This window comes from Mytilus galloprovincialis, chromosome 3, assembly GCF_965363235.1.
Source record: "Mytilus galloprovincialis chromosome 3, xbMytGall1.hap1.1, whole genome shotgun sequence".
Lineage (NCBI taxonomy): Eukaryota > Metazoa > Mollusca > Bivalvia > Mytilida > Mytilidae > Mytilus > Mytilus galloprovincialis.
In genome coordinates, this window is record NC_134840.1 from 105,681,326 (window position 1) to 105,706,543 (window position 25,218).

Consider the following 25,218-nt stretch of genomic DNA (forward strand, 5'->3'; position numbering starts at 1 on the left):
TGTATCGTCTCTTTCTTTTTCCAGCCTAAAATATTGTACATGCTACTAAGAAAATATTGAACTGAGTTAATTCAGTCTGTATAAAGAAATAGAGCAGAGAAGAATATGAAATGATTTTTTAGGTGACTCAGAACTTACCGCTGGCGTTTTTGATTTGTCAAATATCAATAAAATCTTGGCACAATTATTAGATAGTTGAGGACTGTTCGATTCACAATTTGAATCCACATGATAAGGAATGGTGTCTTTGTTTTCCCGGAGGTCTTCACAATGACCCCAAGGAACACACGGCGGTGTAAAACATATTTTATCTGTCTGTATAACACAGGTCTGCCCTTCAGAGCATTCTATAACATTTCCTACGTATCTCGAATTATTGAGACAATTCGATGGTCCACACCAAATCTGAAACACAATGACGATAACATTTTTTAGCCTTCACATAATTATTAAAAGTGTAAAACAAGGACAATTAATTAAGTCAACACTTTATGTTCTCAAAATTATTTTAACTTGGACTATTATATCAGACATTTATATATATATATACGATAATTTTGATTTAAGAACGTTTTGTCTGCCTGTTAAATCCAATTGTAAATGTCCTGTACCTTGTCAGGAATATGACAGTTATTTCTTTAAATGTCGGCTTTTCATTCTTTTTTTGCACTTCATTGTTCCTGTTATTCCTTTGTTTTCCTCTTTGATTTTGGTTCCTGTAGATCTACTTTGTAACATGGACTTGTTCTATTCTATCAATCGAGTTATGCATTTTGATCACCGGTATACCACTGTTTCCTTTATTTTTCTTATGTTTGATAATAATCCTTTGTCGCATTTGGTGTAACTAACGATAGGGCCTGTTGTATTGAAGTCATATTGATATGATATCATTCTAATAACCTTCTGCGTCAAGGTTTATGATAATGCAAACATTTGTTGTAAAAAAAATCTTTCAAAGGGAAAAATTTATTACTGAATTACTAGAATGATCAGACTTCTCAATAGAAACAGACATGAGTACGTGCTTACTACTACAAAAAACGTACGGTGACATATAGTAGCTTACATCCACGCATGTTGGGCTCTACTAGATAGGTGTCTCATCGGCAATTATACCACATCTCATTTTTCTATATATAAAAACTCTATCTAACAATTAATTATAAGATGAATACAATGTTTGCATAATTTTGTTGATAATTTACATTAAGGATAAAAAAGACTATGTGAACATAGAGAATTCTGTTCTGACATACTTGAGTAAATTAGTTTGAGCGACAAACATTTTAACGTTATGCTATTACCTGGCTACAAGTAACTACACCGTTTTCGCAGCTACAAGAATTACATTCATGCTCCCATTTTGATTTATCAGGATATGTGCGTCTGTTAAACAGACAAGACAATGGTGAGGGCATTTTCCCCGCCACCTCCGCACATAATGCACCAGTTCTACCAGGCGGACATATACATTTAAAAGATCCTATACCATCAACACATGTACTGCCAAATGTACATGGATCCGATATACACTCATTTATATCTAAAAAAGAGTTAGAAAAAACTTATCATTTATATGACATATGTTTTTTTCGAGATATTGAAAGAATTACAATGATATACAAAAGACAGGTTTATGTCAGGATATACTGAACAACCCTTTAACAATTAAGAACAATCCCAGTTTCATGAGAAAGGAAAGTTGTTTCTACTCGTTGTTTGCACTGCTGCTGAAAGGATATATACTATCAATCATTGATTCTAATTAATATATATAAGAAGATGGGGTATGAGTGCCAATAAGAAAAATCGAGGTCAAAATTTTTAAAAGTAAACCATTATAGGTCAAACTACGGTCTTGCATACGGATTCTTGGCTCGCACCGAACAGCAAGTATGTTTAAATGTTTGTTTGTTAAGGTACAATACGGTAAATTGCCATATATGTTAGATAGTAAAGATAAAGGATCCATTGGATAAGAATATTTGCCGTAAAATATTTTGAACGTCAAAGCAATATTGAAGAACTAATGAAGTTAATTGAACTTTGGAACAAAGTTGTATTGCATTATATTCATACACTGCTGTCAAGATATAATACACTGGTTTATCTTTCACTACTGTTTAACTCTAAGTAATGGCATTTGGAAAACTAAATTATGAGACATATTTACATAGTGTAACAGGAGACACACTGCGGGTTTCACAATCTAGCAGAAAGACTTAACCATTACGCAGTAATTGAACTCATCCCCGTTTTTGTTTTTTGTTTGTTTGTTTTGTTTGTTTGTTTTTTGTTGTTTTTTTTGGGGGGGGCGTGTTGCCCAATTAAACGTATGTAGTTTTGTTGTTATTTTCTTACCGTCGCATCATGATTTCTCCTTTTCAATTTTTGCGATTCCGTCGGGGTTTGTTTATAACGAAATATGTTGATTAACGAGATTAGAACATCGGTTAACTACTGTTGCCTGATCGTTAAGTACTTAGAGTTTTTGATTATTCCCTTTAAATCCATGCCCCTTTCGTATGCATTCTGATTAGCAGCTGTTCATAATAAATGTTGTAAATTCTTTAGAACCATTGCCTTTGTATAAATGGCGGGCAGTATTCTATAACTTGTCTCTAATAATTTAAATTACTATTAATTTGGAAATATGTCTCAAATAAGGATGTGCCTCCAAATAGCACAGCTAAAATAAAGTTTGGATTTTTTTGCTTTTGGAACTGAGCGCAAAGAGTCTTGACACTTACTGACTCTACAGTCTGGTCCAGCAAATCCATTTGCACACTCACAAATATACCAGTTTTCACCATCAATACATCGACCACCATTATAACTTCAAATGTAGAAATAAGAAATCAGCAAATAATAATGAAATGACAAAAACTTTAAATGGAACTATGCATGAGAATAAATAATTACCATTTATTAAATTCTTGTAGAAGTGTCCTATTTTACCGAGTGATTTGAGAAAGTTCTGCGGTACTGGCTTAATGCATTATACGCATCAGTAAATATGTATGTGGTTTAAAAATTCGCCGTTGATGAATCAAAACATTACTAAGAAAACGTAGTTTCAACTCCCCAGGCACAGTTTGACTTTATATGTCTCTTTTCCTCACATAGCTTCTTACGTTGCTATTTATAAGTTATCAAATGTACCAGGCTTATAATTATACGCCAGATACGTGTTTCGTATTAGCCTGGTATTTTTATGAGTTTTCTAAAACCACTGGTCGGTGATAATACTGGCAACTCTTTCATGTCTAGGGTTATCAACTTCCCATCAGTCAGTTCTTTGTGTTTACATGGGATATTTTTGATGGCTTGGAATACTTTCGAGTCTCATTTTGACAACACGTACTTTTTTTTAGTTTTTCATTTGGTAACGTCACGTAAAAACTGTTTTGAATATGGTATGTCAACCTCCTGTATAACTGGTTACATGTTACAATGCACACAGAAATTACAAATGGATTATCTTCTCTATGCAGCGTTTCTGCATTTATGGAAGAAGACATTTAGCTATCACAAGTGGTAGCAGAATTCTGTAACAAACACTGGTTTGAAAGTTAGGTTTTTAATATTTAAATAAAAAAAACTCTTAGTTTTTTCCTGAGTTCTGTTTATTTTTTTGGCAATTACATAGAATTGTAAATTTGTCAGTAAAAAAATCAATATGACTGTAAATAAGGAATCTAAAAACTCACCATGGGAATGGATTGCAATCGTTAATGTTGATTTCACACATTGACCCTTCAAATCCTTCCTTACATAAACAAGTATAAGTATCTCCACTGTTCACACATGTTCCATGGTTTCTACATGGTGAATTATCACATGCATTAATTGATCCTACATGTTGAAAATGAAACATGTTTCAAAATGGACAACATTTAATTAAAAAAAAAACATAAATTATTATATTATTTGTATTTTATTATTCATTTGCATTACCAAAACAAAATTCGATATGTGCTGATGGTAAAGATAAAGGTTCAATTGATAACAGCTGCATTAATCAACTATATATATGAGTATTCTCTTTCAAAGAAGTGAATGTATTTCTAAAGTGTTTGATACTCTAAAGAAGAGAGACTTCTTGTAATTTGTAAATTAATAAACAATCAAACTGTAAAACTTCCTGAATTTCGTAAAAATGATATTGAAGTACATATATTTCTATTGAAGGGCAAATAAATATCTATCAATGAATACACTTTTTTTTCATTTTTTACTGCATTAAAACTTTCAATGTATATCAAAAAGAAGTTTCTTACGAATTTGACAAGTGCTTCCATCATAATCATCCGGACACTGGCAGGTAAAAGTTGTGTCCAAGTCAATACATTTTCCTTTGTTAAGACATGTGGAATTATCACAATGTGAGTCCCCTGTAAGTGAACAAAGAAATTCAAAAACAAATATGAAAAACGGTAAAAAACACAAACAAGTCCACAATACACCATAGAGAAAATCACAGACTGGGCAACATGAACCAAACAAATACAAAACGGTACCGATATAACATGCTTTGGAAGGTTAGAAGATCTTTAGACATATTATTTATTTAACATTCAAAAAATATTATTTATTTATCATTCAAAAAAATAATACATCAATTATTTTATTAAATTTCTAATTTAAATAAATAATGATAAAAATATTTAAAAAAATATCCTAATTTAAACACGCTGCTTTAAGGATTATAAGTCAAGCGAACAATATATCTTTGTCTGAAATACATGATTATAATTTTGTTACTAAAATAAATATGCTTGCATTTAGAAAAACCTAAAAAGATACTTTTCCCAAAGTGATCAAGATCAATATATCACGCTTGCACTTCTTTTGTAGCTTCGCTTGCAATAATTGACGTGAAAACGATATATATCAACAATAAAAAACACAATGTGAGAAAGTTTTTTTATAAACTACTAAGTATTTTCCCGCTCCTTATTGATGATAAACAAAATTAAAAAAAAAAGCATACAAACAAATTGCATATGCAAAATATTTCCTTTAAGTGAATCTGTTTAATTGAATGTATGTTACACACATAACATACATAATGAACGCTCTCCCGATTGTTACGCTTTCATTCGTATGAATATCTCTTTTGATCATATAATTATATAGAGCAGGCGTCTACCAAACTATTAAAAGGAAACAGTTGCACTTATGTTAAAAAATGTGCTTTTACATTGTATTTTGATGTCTTTTCATAATGTTTTATTTCGTAGTGTTGTAACTTGTTGCCGCACTAACGAAGATATCCTAAATTATTTTCAAACCGCACATTATCACTAAACTAGACCAAAATACTTACTCAGGGCACATGTCTTCCCTTTCCAACTGTTTGGACATTGGCAAATGAAATCAGCTACCAAATCCAAACAAGATCCTCTATTTCTACATGGATTAGGGTAACAGTCATTTTTATCTATTGAATAAATGTCAGAAATAATACAATGAACACAAAACAGCATTATGAAGAAAATCGTGTTCTCTCAATACGTGACCCTGTGAAAGACATAAATGTTTTAAAGTTCACGATACTGGAAGACATGACTACGAAGTACACAATTAATTAGAACAATCACAAAGGCCGTTTTTTTTATGATGAGTCAAAAGATAACTCTATCTTATTAACTGCTACGGCAGATAATGATATTGTCTTTAAAATTCCTCGAAAATGGAAAATGAGATGCAATGGTCTAATCTTCATTCTAAATCTCTTGAAAGATTCTGCTAGATAAGACTGTTAGTTTGGGCTTGTGCTTGGTCTTAAAATCTGACTACTTTGATAAAACAACGTCGATAAAAAGATAGAATTAGTAACATATGTATGTTACCACAGAACATAAGCGCCGCCTAAAATGTTGCCAGATATATTTTAATAACAAATAGTATTCCTGTTGAAAACATTAGGAAGATACCAAAGTTGAAGCCTACGATTAGTCCGACTCATCTCCTGACAAACATGAGGGTCGGTTATAAACAAAACGTTGCAACAAAAGAAAAAAATTCATCTTCCTATTGTGAACTTCTCATTACGATGTAGCCATATTCACGAAGCGCATGTAAATGAAGTATATATATCACATTTGATACGATATGTCAGGGCTCGTGTTACCTATAATTCTTTTCTTGTTTCTGCTTCAAAGGAAGCTATTAAACCAGTAGTTCTAAATGATGAAGTTAAAATCATCCTTTCGAGAATAACGGACGCCATCTCGAGTTAGTTGACAGTTTTTTAATATCAAAAATATTTCACAAATGGAAACGAACATGTTCCAATCGTCGTTTCCACAATTTTGTCTTTTTACCTCCGAATATGACCGACTAAAATAGACGCACACTGAGTTTGTACTGATATCAGCAGAGTGTCACGAGCCCAGTAGTCAGCACTTTTTGTTCTGACATGAATTATCATTGAAATGGTTATATTTATAAATTAACTGTTTACAAAATTTAGAATTTTTGAAATACTAAGGCTTTTCTACCTCAGGAATAGATTGCCTTAGCTGGATTTGGCAAAACTTTTAAGAATTTTGGTCCTCAATGCTCTTCAACTTCGTACTTTATTTGGCCTTTTTAACTTTTTTGGATTCGAGCGTCACTGATGAGTCTTTTGTAGACGAAACGCGCGTCTGGCGTATATACACAATTTAGTCCTGGTATCTATGATGAGTTTATGTGAAACATGATTTGCTCAGTCTTAAGGGTTTTTTGTTGTATTTTGTATACTGTTGTTTGTCTGTTTGTCTGTTTGGTTTTTTTTTTTTTTTGGTATGGAGAGATCAGTTTATTTTCGAATTATGAGTTTGAATGTTCCTTTGTATCTGTAGTATCTCTGTACATGTATTTATCAAACATTCACAATAATAAAAAGGTGTTACTTCAACAATACAGGTATAGATGCACTTACAACTGGGATAGTAATTCAAACATGCAAATAATCATATTCAACAATACATATAAGGAATTATGTTTATGGAAGGTCACAGATGCACAGACCTATGAGTGTATGGACTAGACACTGATTGTTCCTTCCTACTTCAGTTTTAATGCAATTACATAACATAAATAGTAAAACACAATAACAATGTACCAAATGAATAAAGCTAGTATCGATGCACTTGCAGTAGACAGACAATTTTATCAGAAGTTCAACAACATAATTCAGGAACAAAATGTCCATGTTTTCAATACAGTCAATTATGAATAAAAAGCAATAGCAATATGGATTTATAGAAGAATGAAATAACCCAAGATAAAAAAAATAATTTTATTGAAGTTATATTATGTTTATTCATATACATATACATGTTTTATCTGCAATCTTTTAAGTTGTTCAATCGTCAATGTAAGCGTTATTATTAGGTCATATATTAGGGATGAGTACTCGAGTACTCGCTTGGAAGGCCGAATACTCGAGGACAATTTAAGTACTCGGATACTAGTATGTCTTCTATTAATCTGGAGATATTTCTTCTTACCATTTCCCCTCACGTTAGTTCCCCTTGGAATATCTTCGTAATACTAATGAAATAATATTTATTCACAACATAAACATACGTTTATCTTGAGCCTTCAATGTGTTATAATTTAGTCTCATGTTTATCTATAATCACAAAAGGTGTTTTGGAAAAACCAGCATAGTCTTTCTTTTCGAAGGAATTATTTCATGTGCAAGAGTTGTTGTAACAAACAGACTTTGATCTAAAGTTTTGTGTCTAATCATATTTCTGAATAGGAAGAAAATCACCCTTAATCGATGGATAGTTCTAAAAATAAATTTAACGTGTATAACTTACTGTTGTTACAAAGTAGGCCTTCGTATCCCTCTTTACATATACATTGAAATGAGTTAACCATATCTACACAAGTGCCTGAATTCTGACATGGATTACTGAGGCAGTCGTTGATATCTGAAAATGAGATAACAAGTTGTGATACACTATTTTTCTTGAGAACTGCATAGCATAATAAAATAATAATAAAATAAACTGTCTTTATATTTTTGTTAAATAAAGTAGTAGGTTGAAAATACATATGGAATATTTAAAAAGGTACTTTTGTGGGTTACATCTATGGATAAAAAGACGTGGTAATAGTTCAATCTTTTTTTCTTTCAAAAAACGTATTTAGATAGTAAATATTTAAATTTTCGGGTTCTGCATCTAACGGTATCACGTGCAGGGAAACAAAATTTATCGTACAGCTTGAACAGTAGAAAACATATTTAGTAACATCAACGATTACCAAAGCTAAGTAAACATTATCTTTGTCACTATTTCTCTCAAACCATACACGCTAAGAGCAGTATGTAAGTAAAGCAAGTATTTCTCTCCAATAGGAATAAACTCGTTAAAGTTAAAGGTTCCAGGCATACAGTTAAGTACACCAGCGGTATATAAATATAGTCAGTAGGACTTGAACAAATACATTATAAACCATTTTAATTTGAATGTAGCATTCTAACAAATTTTATAACAAAAACATTAGTTAAGTAATCGATTGTGAGTTAAAGAGTCTACTCGAAAATTCGGCAATAAGCCTCGGTATGATTTTCAGAATAAATAATTTCTACAAAGCATTATGTCAGAAATCTAATGCCATATTCGAGTTAATGAATTACACGTTAAAAGATGGTTTTCGTATTTACTTTCATGACAGTATGCTCCAGTAAATCCTGTATCACAAACACAACTATACTGGCCGCCAGGTCTACTTATACATATCCCGTGCTTTCCACAAACATTGGATGAGATTAGCTGTACTCCTCCTATTGAGTTGTTATTTGGTAAAGCTATTGTACAGCTGTCAATCACTACAACAACAAAATAGTTATTTTGTTTTAATTAAAGTATGTATAGATTTGAAAACAAAAGAAAATTAACACTTCTTGTACACATCATAACATATTATCATTATGCAAGCGTTTTTCATATCAATGAAAGATGCTTTAATCATAAGTCAAACTAACCAAAATATCGACTCATAAAAAACTCATCAAAGATTCCAGGCGTAAAATTGGTACACCATATGTGCCAGCGTTTCGTATACATCAATTTTTTTTGTTTAACCGTCATGAAATATATATGTCACAGACGACCATGGATATGTTCAAATTGTTGTGATCACACTCCATTCCTCTTGTCCTCAATTGTGATATCAACCAATGAACTCGTCAACAAATGGTCACCAACCAATACAATGGGTGCCACATAAGAAGCAGAATATGATAACAATTTCAGAGCACATGAGATCACTACTAGTTTTGTTTAAATATGGTACATGTTAAACTTGCTCTAGTTGTCCGAGTTGTGTTTTGTGCTTTTGAATTTTTCATGTTTGTCTTAATTTTTAAGGTAACAACGTTGTCCATTCTTTCCTTTTGAAACACGTTTTTGAATTTTACAATATCTTCTTCGGTCAAGATATGAGGTAAGCAAATTTACACAAGCAAAGGTATCAGAAGTTGTAGTGATATTTGTCAGTATCTTTTCGGCATTTGAGTTTATATTATTTCTGTCTCCTTTTTACAAAACAGAAATGTGTCATACCTTGACATGTATCCGAATCACATGTTGTTTTGATTTCATCACAAAATCTCCCTTTCCTGTCTTTAGTACAATGACAGTAAAAGTCATCCTGGAGGTTAAAACAACTAGCACCATTTCTGCATGGATTGGGAAAGCATGGGTCAATGTCAATCTGAATTAAAACAAAATTAAAATGAAACACATGTAGATGCGTGTTGTCTGCAAAAAATATGAAGTTTGAAAATTTATTACTAGCAATTCAGTGGTTTTGTGTTGACATGAATTTCCATTGATATGGTCATAATTATGAATTAACTGTTTACAAAATTTTGAAATTTTTAAATACTACGCTTTTTCTACCTCAGAAATTAATTTTCTTTTGCAGAACTTTGAGGAATATTAAGTTCTTAATGATCTCCACCTTCATACTTTATCTGACCTTTTCAACATTCTTTAATTCGTAGACAAAACTTTAATCCTGGTATATATGATGAGTGTATCAGCAGATTTCTTTTCTGACTTACACTAGAAATGATCCAATTCAACAACTGATATGAATTTAAAGTTGATGGAGATCATTCAAGAACCTTGCGTTACACGTACTGAAACCTGGTTCTTCAGTTTTTATGTATTACTGTGCCCCTCCTGAATAGGTTTTTGTATTATAACTACTGTTGCCGTTGCCGTTTGCTCTGTCATTAGTGATGTGTTTTTCAGTCCTGTTGACCTCTTAAACTCTTGGTCTCGATCCTTGTTCATTAATGTGATAAATAGATTCTCATTACATTTTTGCACTTACCTCACAGTTAAAGCCCGAGTATCCAAGAACACATTCACAACTATAGCCAGCTATTTGATCATGACATTTTGCTCTATTTTTACACGGGTTGCTGTTACATTCCATTATTTCATTTTCACAGTTACGTCCTGTATAACCGGAAGTACATGAACAATGGTAATCTGCAACAAGATCCTGTAAAGAGCCATTATAATTATAAAGTCATAAAACAATGCATCGAGTAGTTATTCAATGCAACACTGTTTTGCTATTTAATCCTAGCTGCAAATGTTTCATGGTTATCATAAACATGACAATGAAAGTTAAAAATAAATAAATTTGTCGTGTAATGGCGGCATGTTGGGGAAAAAAGAACTGCCACAGGCCTTATGTAGTAAAACATTTTAGGTCGCCAAGCCCATTTTTTAAAGTTCAACAGTAAGTCTTTTATAAACGACTCGAAAACATGTCTAAACGTGCAGGAAAGAAACACTATATATCGACGTGAAGGAAATATAACACGTACGGTCTCCAACGATTAAGCTAAAAAATTTGATATTGTTGGTGTTACCATGTCTTTCGCTTTTATGTTGTGTTTTGTGTAACATTGTTTGTATTTTCGTGTTTTCATTTTTTGGAATGCAATGTCCGTTTTTTCAATTTGCGTTTGTATCATTGTATGTCTCTTTGGTTACTTTCGCATCTCTTCTGCGACTATGTTGTACTCTTCTTTCGTCTATTTGTAGATCCTTAGATCTTGATATCGTATTTAAATATTTTACTGTCACCTTCACATCACAAATGGTTTGACCGTTACGATGCGTGTGTGTCCGACCACACAAGAGACATGTGTTCGCCAATCGGATTCGAGGTTATGCGATTCCAACAGTTTGTTTTTAGGTTTGATTTGTCTCCTCCTGATCTATTTGTTATAGATTTGAACATCAGTTACCTTCTGTCGCCTTAATATTATATGTAATTCACTGGTTGTGTCCTTTAACAGTTTGCGATATTTTGCGTGTGTTGATTCGAACAGTTGATATTTGAGTGCATAGTAGGACAGAATTACATCTGTCGACGCAACTAATCTTGCACCTTTCGATTTTTTTTTATTCCCTCAGTTTTTTCTTCGTTAACTTAATATATCTTCTCAACGCCGATTCATTAAATTTGAACATCTTTAAATTACTGTTGTCTTAGTTTATTCTGCGATTCGTGCTGTACGTATTTAGGCACGGTATTGTACAGAGTTCAAACTTTTTTCATATTGCAAAATATGGATGTGTGTGAGAATTATTTGTTCAGGTAAACAACATAACTATTTTAAGAATCATAAGCCGGTTTGTTAAAAGGTGAAGCCACTGAACTCTAAAGAGTTCTCCCTACCAAAAGCATGGACATTGTCTATATCCCTACATCGCTTGATATTGAAATAAAGAACAATCCTACAACCGGCTTTATTTTCCCCAAGTAATATCTACTTACGATGCATCGTCCACCATTTTGACACTGATAATGACAGTCGTTGATATCTATAATAATAATAGTCTTTAAAATATTTTTTACACTAATAAAACAAAATAAACATCAGATTAAACCGATTGTTGAATTAAAAAAAATTGACAGAGAAAAATAACTATTGTTTGTTGTAAAGACACTATATTTTCTTGATAAAGATTATAACACAATTTTTATCTACTAAAAGTCTGTTCGTTTTGTTCCCGCATCCTTGTCAATATAATGGAATTTTAGGCGACTTATGATCATACAAATGAGAGGTTTAGCTACTTATAAAACCTGGTTTAATTCTCCAATTTTTCTACATGAGAAAATGCCTGTACCAAGTCAGGAATATGAAGGTTGTTATTCAATCTTTTGATTTTGCCAATTGCCTTAGGAATTTCCATATAGAATTTTCCTCGGAGTTTGGTTATTTTGTTATCTCACTTTTTCTTGTTAAAAATTAAACATACTTATATCACAGTTTTTGCCTTTCCAGCCTTTCAGACAATGGCATATGTAATCTCCAAGCATATCCTCACACGTATGTGCATTTACACATGGACTTCCACTACACTCCGTTTTGCTCAGCTGACATTGTGGACCTTGCCATTCTGATAAACACTGACAGTGATATTCGTTGACGTCATCAACACACGTTCCTTCATGTAAACAAGGATTAGATTGACATTCATTTATATCTGTAAAGAAAATTAGTTTTTATATAGAATACACAAATGTCATTCAAATAAAAATAATATGCCTTTTTTTGGTTTTCCCGTTTGAATGGTTTTACACTAATTTTGAGGCCCTTCATAGCTTGTTATTCGGTGTGAACCAAGACTTCCCTGTTAAAGGCCGTACATTGACCTATAATGGTTTACTTTTTTTAAATTGTTATTTGGATGGAAAGTTGTCTCATTGGCACTCACACCACATCTTCCTATATCTACTTAAATCAAATTACCCAGTAATGATCATCGTGAATTATTTCAAAATATTATGGTATTATTTATTTTTTTGTTGACTTTTGCCATAACAATGTCTTATCATCATTTTCCAGTGGAATTCCAAACTTCCCGTCCTAAATCCCAGTCGAACCCACTTACACTAACTACCTGTTGTATTGACTGTTTCTTTGTTCTCGTTATGTTCATGCATGATATGTTTTCCACTGGACGTAAAGCAAACTATATAAATCAAATACATTGTATTCATTGGATTTTCCTTCTGCCATTTACATAATAAAAGAAGCAAACCGGAGTGCATATAAGTACTTTTTAAAGAAAATTCTATAACAAATTATTCTATTAAAGTTTGGCAAATAGACTTTGTATTCCCAAGAAAAAAGACTTTTACACATTCAGGTTAAAATAAACAGTCCGAGACAAGAAGTTGTAATATCAGTAAGCACGCTTACTTTCTTCACATAAACTTCCGGACCAGCCAGGAAGACAATGACATCTAAATCCGCCGTTTACATTCTCACATGTAGCTTCATTTAAACAAGGACTAGAAGTACACGCCAAATCCGCTGAAATAATAATAATAGATAATTAATAATATGTCTTTTGTTCTAGTTATTAAGATTATACCACAACGTTGGATGTGTTTGTGCTTTTGCTTTTGATATCATACAAACAACTTTCATGTTTGTCTATTCTTAAATTTGTCGTTCCCTTATCGTTGGTCTAATGTCGCCTACAAGGGTATTGCAGCAAGTAACGAGCCAGGCTCGTCCGTCTGGAGAAAACACTTTTACTTGGGAATCGGTCTATCCGAACTTGGATTTGTTTTGTTTGCTGTCTGTGCATCTGTCCTGACATTCTTTGGGAAGAGTCGGTCAAGAACAGCCGCGAAAATTGTTCTATTTCTGAAATTTCCTTTCAAGTTCGTCATCGTATTAACTCAAAGATTACTTGAAGAGAAATGTTTTCTACATTATAAACAAAAAATTCTCTGAAACTGATATTATCAAGATGCTTGATTTCTTGATTGACAACATATTTGTTACGTTCGATGGACGTGTTTTTCAACAGACTGTCGGCATTTCAATGGGAACAATCTGTGCCCCTCTACTTGCCGACTTGTTTCTTTATTATTATGATGCTGACTTCATGCAGGAACTTCTTAGGAAGAAAGACAAGAAGTTAGCAATATCCTTTAACTCTACTTTTCGCTATATAGATGATGTTCTTTCACTAAATAATTCAAAATTTGGTGACTATGTGGAACGCTTCTATCCAATCGAGCTAGAGATAAAGGATACTACAGATACAGTTAAGTCGGCCTCATATCTTGACTTACATCTAGAAATTGACAATGAGGGTCGGTTGAAAACAAAACTTTACGACAAAAGAGATGATTTCAGCTTTCCAATTGTGAACTTTCAATTTCTAAGTAGCAACATTCCAGCAGCGCCTGCATACGGGGTATATATCTCCCAATTGATACGATATTCCCGTGCTTGCATTTCCTATCATGATTTTCTTGATAGAGGGTTGCTGTTCACAAGGAAGCTATTAAACCAAGAGTTCCAAATGGTGAAGTTGAAATCATCCCATCGTAAATTTTACGGACGCCATCACGAGTTGGTTGACCGTTATGGAATAACCGTTTCACAAATGATATCGGATATGTTCCTTACGTCGTACCTACAATCCCCTTCCCTTTCATGAATGTGACCTACCGAATTAGACCATTTACCGGATTTGTTATCACATAAGCAACACGACGGGTGCCGCATGTGGAGCAGGATCTGCTGAGATCACCCCTAGTTTTTTGGTGGGGTTCGTGTTGTTTATTTTTTAGGTTTCTATGTTGTGTCGTGTGTGCTGTTGTTTGTTTGTCTTTTTCATTTTTTAGCCATGGCGTTGTCAGTTTGTTTTAGATTTATGAGTTTGACTGCACTTTGGTATCTTTCGTCCCTCTTTTATAGATGAGCCATTTTCTTTACAATATTTTTTTCAATCAATAGTTAATTGATTTATGTATTTTTTGTAATATAAATGTCTACATTCTAACATAAAAAAGCGTGTTGTAAATTAGTATTGTGAGGAGTATATGACAGTTGTATAAAGTAAAATGACAAAAGTACTGACTTTAGAGAAAAATCAATTCGGAAAGTCCATAATCACATGGCAAAATCATATAACAATACGCATAAAAAACAAATAGACAAGAACTGTAATATTCCTGACTTGGTACAGGCTTTTTCAAATGTAGAAAATGGTGGATTAAACCTGGTTTTATAGCGCTAACCCTCTCACTTTGATGACAGTCTCATCAAATTCCGTTATATTTACATTGATGCGTTAACTAAACAGACACAATAAATAAAATAGTCAAAATATGGGTACATGAGTCATCATCGTATAACAATTTTAAAAGGAACAATTTAACAAACACAAAAACATCTATCTACAAACAAATTCATTGATTTGTGTGACTGACGTCAGAAAATTTTATACGTCACAAAGATTTGTCGTTTAATGTGCATACAAACAATTTTAAAATTTACATAGGCAATGTTAACATACAGGGTTAAAAAATCAAAAGTATGTAAGAATAAATTTCAGAAATAGACCGAGATTTAAAATAGTCCAAAAGCTATATATAGAATTTATAAGAATCCACAAATATTTCATTCCACTACGCGATTGAATGATTTTGACGTTTGTTGTTCGACGTATTTTGTAATTCATATTAGAAATATATTATAATGACATAAAATAGAACAATATCATACTGACGGGATCTTTTAAAGTACAGAGTCACTTTATAAGAACAAAAGACTTACAAAAAGTCGCATATACAAAACACACCACCAAAAAATGAAAGACAATACAAACACATTGACAAGATGTATAAGTACCGAGCTACGTTGTATTCCATTCGTGTCATCGGTTGTATAGTCTTGCATCTGATTTTGTCAGACCTAGTGGACTTTTTTTTTAATTTATCTTAGAGAAGGTACTTTTTTGCACTTGTGTTTTGATGACATAACGTATTTCAAAATTAATGCAAATCATTTTCAAATCCAATCACGTTTTTGCAAAGTCATTAGACTAGATTTACATACTTAATTGTGTGTGTGTATGATTTTTTCGAGCGTCACTGAAAGGCTTTTGTAGACGAAACGAAACAAGCGTCTGGCGTACGAAACTTTTAGCCTGGTATTATGATGAGTTTCAATGTTTATTACAAATACTTCAAATTCATATATAAAGTACTTTTATATAATTAGTAGACTAAACGCGCGTCTGGCGAAAATATGAATTTTTAATCCTGATATCTATGATGAGTTTATTTACTTACTTCTTTGACAGTTATTGCCTGAATAACCAGGCGGACATTTACAATCATACTGATTTGGTGCAGAATTCAAACAAATCCCGCCATTTGTACAAGGATGGTGACGACCACAGAAATTCAGGTCTACAACATAAATTTAAATAAACAGAATGATATCAATCGATTTAACAGTTAGAAGCAACAGTACATAATAAGCTAGAGGCAATGGTAGTTTACCGATGTTCTAAACTATTTAATTCTTCCGGAGTTCTCTAACTGTATCATGTAAATAAGGTGGAAAACCTGCACGAATGAATGAATTCAAAAGATTGTGGAGCTAGTGGTGTATATGTCTCTTTTTCTATGCAACCATCACCCACCAATCTTTAGTGACGTTATACTTAGTATTTAAAAAGAAGATGATAGAAATGCACTTTTTAAACAAGACAGAACTGAAAGTGGATGTCGTAATTGTAGGGCCAAGGTGTGCACTATACCGAGATGGTGTATTTATATATCTTTTTAGGGATTTACGCCCCCTTTCAAACATTCTGAATAAGTTACTCGATCCATCGTTTGGCATTTACATTTTGCAATTGATATGTGACGCACGTGTATGTACACATGTATAGAAACCATTTTTAATCCTCCACTTTCTATGGAAAATGCGTGTAACTTTCATCTGTTCCGTTATATTTCAGGGGCGAGTCCATAACATCAAACTTCTCCAACAATGGTACGACAACGTGCGACAGAAATCGTCAGTATACACATTTCAGGGTCAGCATCACATGCACTAATCGGTTGACCGAAACGATGTTCCTGTGTCTCAACTCACCACAGGTAATTTTAAGACTTCTTACATCTAAAGATACCGGAAAAACTTATAATTATGATTATAAGGTTGATCGAATGTAATGAACAATTCAGTAAACAATAATTCATAGTCGTAAGTATTTTTTTGTGAAATTGACTCAATGTGTATAAAGAGGGAGCAGGACCTTTTTTGGGACGTCGGGATCGGGTGTTTTTAAGCTCGGGATTTCGGGATTGATCCTTTCGTGATCCGTAAATTCATTTTTCGAATTTCGGGATGTCGGGATTTAATTTTTTTAAATTCGCAACCTCGGGATTTCGGGATCAGAACAAGCTCCGCCTCTCCCCCTCTATAAATAAACAGATTGTCGCTATCGTTACAACTTGATTTAATCTGTTGCATTTGCATGGCGGAAAGATACGCTTGCCCTGTCGCACACCTTGCCATGCTTCTTTTGAAGTTCGTGTGGTTATCCTTCTTGTTTTCAATTGTTTTCTATGTTCAAATTTATTTGCAGGCTTTGAACAACGATAAACACCTACTAGTATCATTACCGCTTAATTAGATCATTTTTGACAGCAAATGGGTATAATATCTTAGTGTTTTCAAAAGAATTCATATTGTTGCATTCTTTATTTTCAAAGTCTTATTTCTTTGTGTTTCTTTTCTTTTGTTCTTGAGTCTGTTTAAAATTTCTTTCTTTTTCAAATTAAAAATTTCAAATTATAATTTGAAAATAGGAAACATAACATCTGCACTGTTGTATTGCTTTAAATCAGTGCTATTAGGTTTTCCGATAATTTCTATCTTTTTTACGATTGGTTATTTCTCTATTGAAATTCATGTTGGCAATTAACATGATATACGACATTGAATGTTTACTTTGCAAAAAAGAGTTGTTGAATTTTGTAACAATAACAAAAATAAAAACACGATTTTTAGGTAGAAAATAAAGAAAATATAAAACCTTCAAACAATACAGACATAAATATTATTAAAAGTCAAGAAATCGTCTACAACTAATAAAGTGGAATAAAAACGTAGCTATGATTTATAATAATAATGTTAACATTTATGTGATTTTTTTCTTTTTCTTTTCTTTCCTTTTTTAATTTGCTTCCAATCAGTTTTCATATTAAACAAAAATATAAAAACAAAAGAACCATATTTTCACCTTTTCTGTATCAAACATAAATATTATTAAATTGAAAACAAACACAAAACTCGGCTTTTATGTTCGTTTTTAAACATATAAACAATAAAACAAAATTCAATACACATACAAAAAAAGATATTTATTTTCATTCTTAAGTTCAAATTGTAAAACAAAGCCCTTTTCCAGTTTCATTTTGATATGGTTTAAGAGCAAAAAATATGAAATGCTTGAGGACATGAAAACCTAAAGAGTCTAAACAAAACCTACAAAAAACAATCCAAAGGGTAAAACGCTGTTGTACGTGTTAAAAAAGTAAAACTATGATACACTCGACGCGTGTTACTGGAATACATTGGTTTGACAAATCATATTATGTTTGAGAGCATAAAAACAAAATAATATTATGTTAACATTTCCGTGTTATTTTTTTGTTTGTTTTTGTTTTTGTTTTGTTTTTGTTTTTGTTTTTGTTTTTTTTTGTTTTTTTTTTTTATCTTTTTTGTAAATTTGCTTCCAATCAGTTTTCATATAAACAACAAATATAAAAACAAAATAACCAGATTTTCACCTTTTTTTTTTATCAAGCATAAATATTATCAAATTGAAAACGAAGATCAAACTCGGCTTTTGTGACTTTTTTTTTGGAAACATATAAACAAAAAAACAAAATACGCATTATCTTTGAAAGCACAAAAGCAATATAACACCATTTTGTTTTAGAACTTTTGAAGTTCATATCTGTGTGTCTTTTTATCTTTTAGCCATGGCGTTGTCATTTTATTTTCGATCTATGAGTTTGACTGTCCCTCTGGTATTTTTTGCCCCTCTTCTTTATTTACTAATTAAGTTATACTGCATCAGTTTACATAAAATAATGCCAGTCACTCAGTGTCGCGGGAAATTCGCAAATAAAACTGAAAAAGACAATTTCATTTTTCGTTATTGATTTGTGGAACAAAAGCAGAAAAATATTGTTTTTACTTTATTACATTTGATTGAAAGCCATGAAAACGTGTTCAATGTAGCTAGCGGTAGCGAATTTGTCTTGAATTGTTATCCGGAAAAAAAATCATGAGAAACTGTGTGCCAAGTTTCAATTTGGTAGCACTTCAACTTAATTAAAAACTACCTTGACGAATAACTTGAACCTGTAGAAGGACAGACGAACGAACAGACGAACGAACGAACGAACGGACGGACGGACGGACGGAAAGACGGACGAATGGACGAACGGACTTAAGGACGAACAAACGGATGAATAGACCAGAATCTATAAATGCCACTCTTCTCTCGTCGATAGGGCATATAAAACCTCAGGTTTACCTTGATCACATAAAGTTCCACCCCAGTTTAAATCACAAAAGCATTGCCATGGTGATCCGTTACATGATCCATGCTTACATCCGGGATATGGAATACATAGGTCACAAAGTTCACCTTGCCACCCATAGGCACACCTATAAAAGTAAAAAAAAGCTTTTGGCAAAGTTTCACATGTTATACATATTGGACTAAATGATCAAAATAATATAAAGTCGGTTTTATGTAGGACACCTTCCCGGAACAGATGGATGCCTGGTCCAATTTCGGTTCATTTTTTAGTATTTATAAAAAGATGAAAAAAGTGGGGTTTTTTAAGGGAAAACTCAAGTACTCGCATCTCCACAATTGATTTAACTTTGAAGTAAATAGCATTTGTACATAGCGTAGAAATAATGATATTCATTGGTTTAGATTTTTTTTATACCAGGATGTTTACTTCTTATTTTTTTGCTGCTTTTTTTTTTTTTGCATGTTTTTATAGGAAACTCTGATATATTGCTTTTAGTTCCTATTCATATTTCTTATTTATTTATTTCAACTCAAATAGTTACATATGTATAAAAGTTATTTTTATTTTGTAGACAGAAAATGGCGCCTTGTGTTTATTAACGAAAGTAAATCATCATAAAAGAAAATATATTAATTTCAATTTTTTTTTTACAAAACGTCATATTTTCAATTTTAAGGTCATGTTTAAACACTACAAATTATCCTGTTTAAAAGACAAGTTAACTACACATGATTAACTATACAGATCAAAAAGTCGCTCTTCTGTTAAAATGAACATGTAAAATCGGAATGATGTCTTTTGTTAACATAATATATAGACAAATTTATTAAAGCCACACTATACGGTAATAAATTTAAGATAGTAGACTTTCACGCTTGGATCGTACACGCTCCAGCAAACTTTCACACGGGAAAATGTTGCTTAAATACTATGCTGTTGTTTATCTTTGGCAGAAAATGATAAATCATAAATCACAACAGGTATACAAATGACAGCCGTATACTCATTTCAATGTAAAATTAAACAATTATTATTGTCTTTACCCCCGAAAATAATAATTATATCAATATCATGACACTTCTTTCAAACTATTATTCAGATTTAATTATGTGTATCACTCTTTTAATTAATTATACCTTTCTGCATAATAAATTGCATAAATAAAATAATAATAATGTAGGTCTTTTGCTAGACTTTTATAGCAATTCACAATAATTGATCATAAGCATAAAAATATGAAGCAATAACATTTAACGAAAGGAAGTTCAAATCAAATATGAATGCAATAAAATCTACATACATAATTTCTTTAAGGTAGCGTGGGGAGGCTTCTGCCATATGTACGATTGTAAAATAGCAAAAAACAATAGGTATAGATTTTCAATCCGATCAGCAAATTTCGATGCAGGATTGCAATTTACTAATAAGAATTATCATTTCTATTATCAGATTTGTTTGATTTCATTTTATGAGTATAACTGTTTTTAACAAAGGTTAAGTAGAGCATGTTTACTTGATTAAAAAAAAAACTTAGCACAGTAGGGGGAGGTAACTCCCAAATTGTATAATTTATTATTTTTTCTATAATATGAACTTTAAATATAGTGGTGAAAGCCTTAATATTGTTACAAATTTTCAATACCTTGGTATTATATTTTCATGTAAGGGTAAATTTAATGACGCCAAAGCACATCTTGTACAGCAAGCAAGAAAAGCCATGTTTATAGTCTTAAGCAAGGCTAGGAAGTTGAATTTACCAATTGATATGCAATTAGAGCTATTTGATACAATGGTTGTACCTATTTTGTTATATGGTGCAGAAGTATGGGGTTTTGAAAATTGTAATATTATAGAAAACTTGCATATGCAATTTTGTAAAATAATTTTGAAGGTTAAAAAAAGTACTGCTCATTGTATGATTTATGGAGAATTGGGTAGAATACCATTACATATTCTTTTTAAAGCTAGAATGGTTGGTTTCTGGCAACGTATCATGTGTGGTAAAAGAGAAAAAATTTCATATACACTGTATTCTATATTGTATCAGCTTAGTAAAAGGGGTATCTACCACTCTAAATGGTTGTTAGAAATTAAAAATACTTTATATGAATGTGGATTTAATTTGATGTGGGATGATCAAGTAATTGCTAAATCTGATAATATTAGTAAGAATGTCAAGAAATGTTTAAGTGATAAATTTATGTTGAACTGGAGTAATAATGTTATGAATTCTGCAAAATGTCAAAAAAATTACAGAATATACAAGTCTGATTTTTGTTTTGAGAAATATTTATCGGTGTTACCATCTGATCTCAGAATGTATTTATGTAAATTCCGTTGCCTTAGTAATAAACTGCCCATTGAAACGGGCAGATTTTTTAATATTGATAGATCTGAAAGACATTGTAATCTTTGTAATGCTAATGAACTTGGTGATGAGTTTCATTACTTATTCAAATGTACCTTTTTCAACAATGTAAGAGCTAAATGTTTACCTTTAAATATATGTAAAAACCCAAATGTTTTAAAATTTAAAGAATTGATGAATACATCAGATCTATTTACACTTACTGGAATAGCAAAATTTTGCAAAAGTGTTATTAAAACCTTTTAATACATGTGCTTAATCATGTTACTATAATTTGTACTTCCTGTCAAATATCTGTATTAATTATATATATACTATTATTGCACCTTTGTTAACCATGTTGTTCTAATGTAAATATGTTCACACTTTTATTGTTTGTTAAAAAATGTTGTACTAACATACCCCATGTGGGGGCTTTAGTGAAATAAAATGTCTTATGTCTTATGTCTTATTATGTCTATTTTATTTCCACTAAAATATGGAAGACACGGATCGATAACATGTTTCAACATTGGCATTTTTTTGAAGAAAAGAGAATGTTTCAAAGACAAATTTAGGGGGTACGAAACACTACGTTTATCAATCATATCACACATATTTCCGACTTTTAAGGGTTTCGGAGGAGTTGCGGCTCATTGTGTTTTGTAGAAAGAAGATGTTTAGAAGATGTCAGCTAGTAAGCAACCCACTGACATCTATAGTTGATTTCGTTGTCTTTATCCCTGCTGTTTTAATTTTACAGATTTTTAGAAAATGGTGCCTTATTCACGAAATAATATATTATTAGAGTATGTGCCACCAAGAAGTTTATAACTTGTAAATAACATCACAATAATGTTGTATATTTCATCACACGTGTTTGATTTTGAATGTATATACAGTTTGTCGTCTCTTAGTAATTGGCTATGGATAAATTGATATATCTTTTATGATTGTGTTGTATATCTGTATATGCATAACGTAAGACGTAAATAGAATATCGAATTGAAATGAACTCCTTTTGGTGTCAGTGCTCACCACTTTAATTTTTCCAATTTGATGTTTAACATTATCCATATCCTTAAAAAAGTTTAATGTTTGTAAAGGAGATCATAAAATGAAAGTTTGATTTTTAATAGAGCTGCGTTTATTAAATACTCGTTGCATTCAATCCATTAAAATGTATGCATCTTACATAAATAGGTAATAATAATATAAGCATTCAGGTGTCAAATTAGCATAAAAGAAGCATGGGAAAAGGTCAGAAAATAGCTTATGGAATGTATTATCATATGGATATGAATATATTATTTTACGAACATGAAAAACACACAGAGTTAGATGTCTTTGCTTTCAATAGTAGTGATCTGCATCAAGAAACCACAAGATATTTATTGTTAAGATTTTTTATAAACATGTCATCTTCTTTCAGTAGTAAATTATATTTTTCATATTTTTTTATCAGGTGCCATACTCGTTATTTTTGGCATATAAAAAGGATTTAAAATTATAACAGTAAACTTTAAATAAGATTTTAATTTTATCTTATATATTTCCATGTTTTCATTTAAATATTCACGAAATTGATAAGAACGTTCGATTATTAAAAATATCACGACATTGTACATCAGAATTGGAATTGCATCTAGAAATGTCTGCAAAGACTAGTAACCGAAATGTAGTCAAGTAGCTGAGCGATAGTAGACCGAAATTCAAGTTTGAGATTGTTTGCTTTCGTTATGTTTATTTTGTAAAATCATTAGTAGAAATATGGTTTCCGGTATTCAATCTTACGGAATCATACTAACTCACAAAACAAAGTCTGAGGTTTATTAACATTAAATTCAGCCGTTAGAATATCACAAGTAAATACGAAATTGCATTTGACAGTCAAAATCATTTCAGAAACATATTACCTGACCCACGTGAACCAGAAGTATTCTAACAGTCCCCTTTAAAACTAAAGTAAGTTATAGAAACATATCGGATACATATATCTGTGCACAAGACACGTTTCCTCGAATATTAAATCAGGAAGACTTAAATTTAATTATTAGTTAAAATTTTACTTTGAACTAGCTTCAGCACTCTAAGATCGATAATTTGTGTCTTTCGATAATCGTGTTTGTGCTTGGTACCAATCAGATAAGTAAACAGATATAAGATGTGGTATGAGAACCAATGAGCAAACTCTCCACTGGTCGCAATTAGTAAAAAGTAAACTATTATCGGTCAAAGTATGGTCTTCAACACGGAGCCTAAGCTAACTTTTCCCTTTTTAAGCCTATATACCAAAGCTGTATTTGACCAAACCTTTCGGAAGTTTTGGTTCTCAATGATCTTCAACCTCGTACTTTATTTGGCCTTTTTATTTTTTCAAATCCAGCGTCACAGATTAGTGTCTGATTACAATTTTTTATTTTTATTTTTATTTCTGATGAATTTATTTACAACTAATTATTAAAGTTTATTGTGTTGTGTTGATACATCATAGTCCCTGGCTTATAAGATGGGTAAAAAAACTCACAACGATTAACTTCGCCTCAATTTTTATGTACTAGACAAAATTAAAGTTTATTGTGTTGTGTTGATACATCATAGTCCCTGGCTTATAAGATGGGTAAAAAAACTCACAACGATTAACTTCGCCTCAATTTTTATGTACTAGACAAAATTAAAGTTTATTGTGTTGTGTTGATACATCATAGTCCCTGGCTTATAAGATGGGTAAAAAAACTCACAACGATTAACTTCGCCTCTATTTTTATGTACTAGACAAAATTAAAGTTTATTGTGTTGTGTTGATACATCATAGTCCCTGGCTTATAAGATGGGTAAAAAAACTCACAACGATTAACTTCGCCTCAATTTTTATGTACTAGACAAAATTAAAGTTTATTGTGTTGTGTTGATACATCATAGTCCCTGGCTTATAAGATGGGTAAAAAAACTCACAACGATTAACTTCGCCTCTATTTTTATGTACTAGACAAAATTAAAGTTTATTGTGTTGTGTTGATACATCATAGTCCCTGGCTTATAAGATGGGTAAAAAAACTCACAACGATTAACTTCGCCTCAATTTTTATGTACTAGACAAAATTAAAGTTTATTGTGTTGTGTTGATACATCATAGTCCCTGGCTTATAAGATGGGTAAAAAAACTCACAACGATTAACTTCGCCTCAATTTTTATGTACTAGACAAAATTAAAGTTTATTGTGTTGTGTTGATACATCATAGTCCCTGGCTTATAAGATGGGTAAAAAAACTCACAACGATTAACTTCGCCTCAATTTTTATGTACTAGACAGAACCTTGTTATAGATGGTGTTGTCTTTGTAGTTTCCAATAACTGTTTCTCGTCAACTGATGTAGTATAAATTGTGGCATTTGTGGGTTGATTTTTTCAAATGTTTAAAATTTTGTCATCATGTCGC

The 25,218-nt window shown here is 31.7% G+C and overlaps 1 protein-coding gene across 1 annotated transcript in view; it reads right to left on the reverse strand.

Moving 5' to 3' along the window:
* The window catches only part of LOC143069676 (protein jagged-2-like), a 62,570-nt gene that overhangs the window by 12,480 nt on the left and 24,872 nt on the right, over positions 1-25,218 (reverse strand). Inside the window, exons 5-19 of the mRNA XM_076244430.1 lie at positions 19,422-19,555; positions 16,150-16,269; positions 13,253-13,366; positions 12,306-12,533; positions 11,818-11,864; positions 10,354-10,527; positions 9,576-9,726; positions 8,675-8,839; positions 7,824-7,937; positions 5,333-5,446; positions 4,284-4,397; positions 3,714-3,858; positions 2,754-2,839; positions 1,308-1,546; positions 139-405 (exon numbers count right to left, since the gene is read on the reverse strand). Coding sequence (XP_076100545.1) covers positions 139-405; positions 1,308-1,546; positions 2,754-2,839; positions 3,714-3,858; positions 4,284-4,397; positions 5,333-5,446; positions 7,824-7,937; positions 8,675-8,839; positions 9,576-9,726; positions 10,354-10,527; positions 11,818-11,864; positions 12,306-12,533; positions 13,253-13,366; positions 16,150-16,269; positions 19,422-19,555 — 2,212 coding nt within the window. The remainder of the gene's footprint in view (positions 1-138; positions 406-1,307; positions 1,547-2,753; positions 2,840-3,713; positions 3,859-4,283; positions 4,398-5,332; positions 5,447-7,823; positions 7,938-8,674; positions 8,840-9,575; positions 9,727-10,353; positions 10,528-11,817; positions 11,865-12,305; positions 12,534-13,252; positions 13,367-16,149; positions 16,270-19,421; positions 19,556-25,218) is intronic.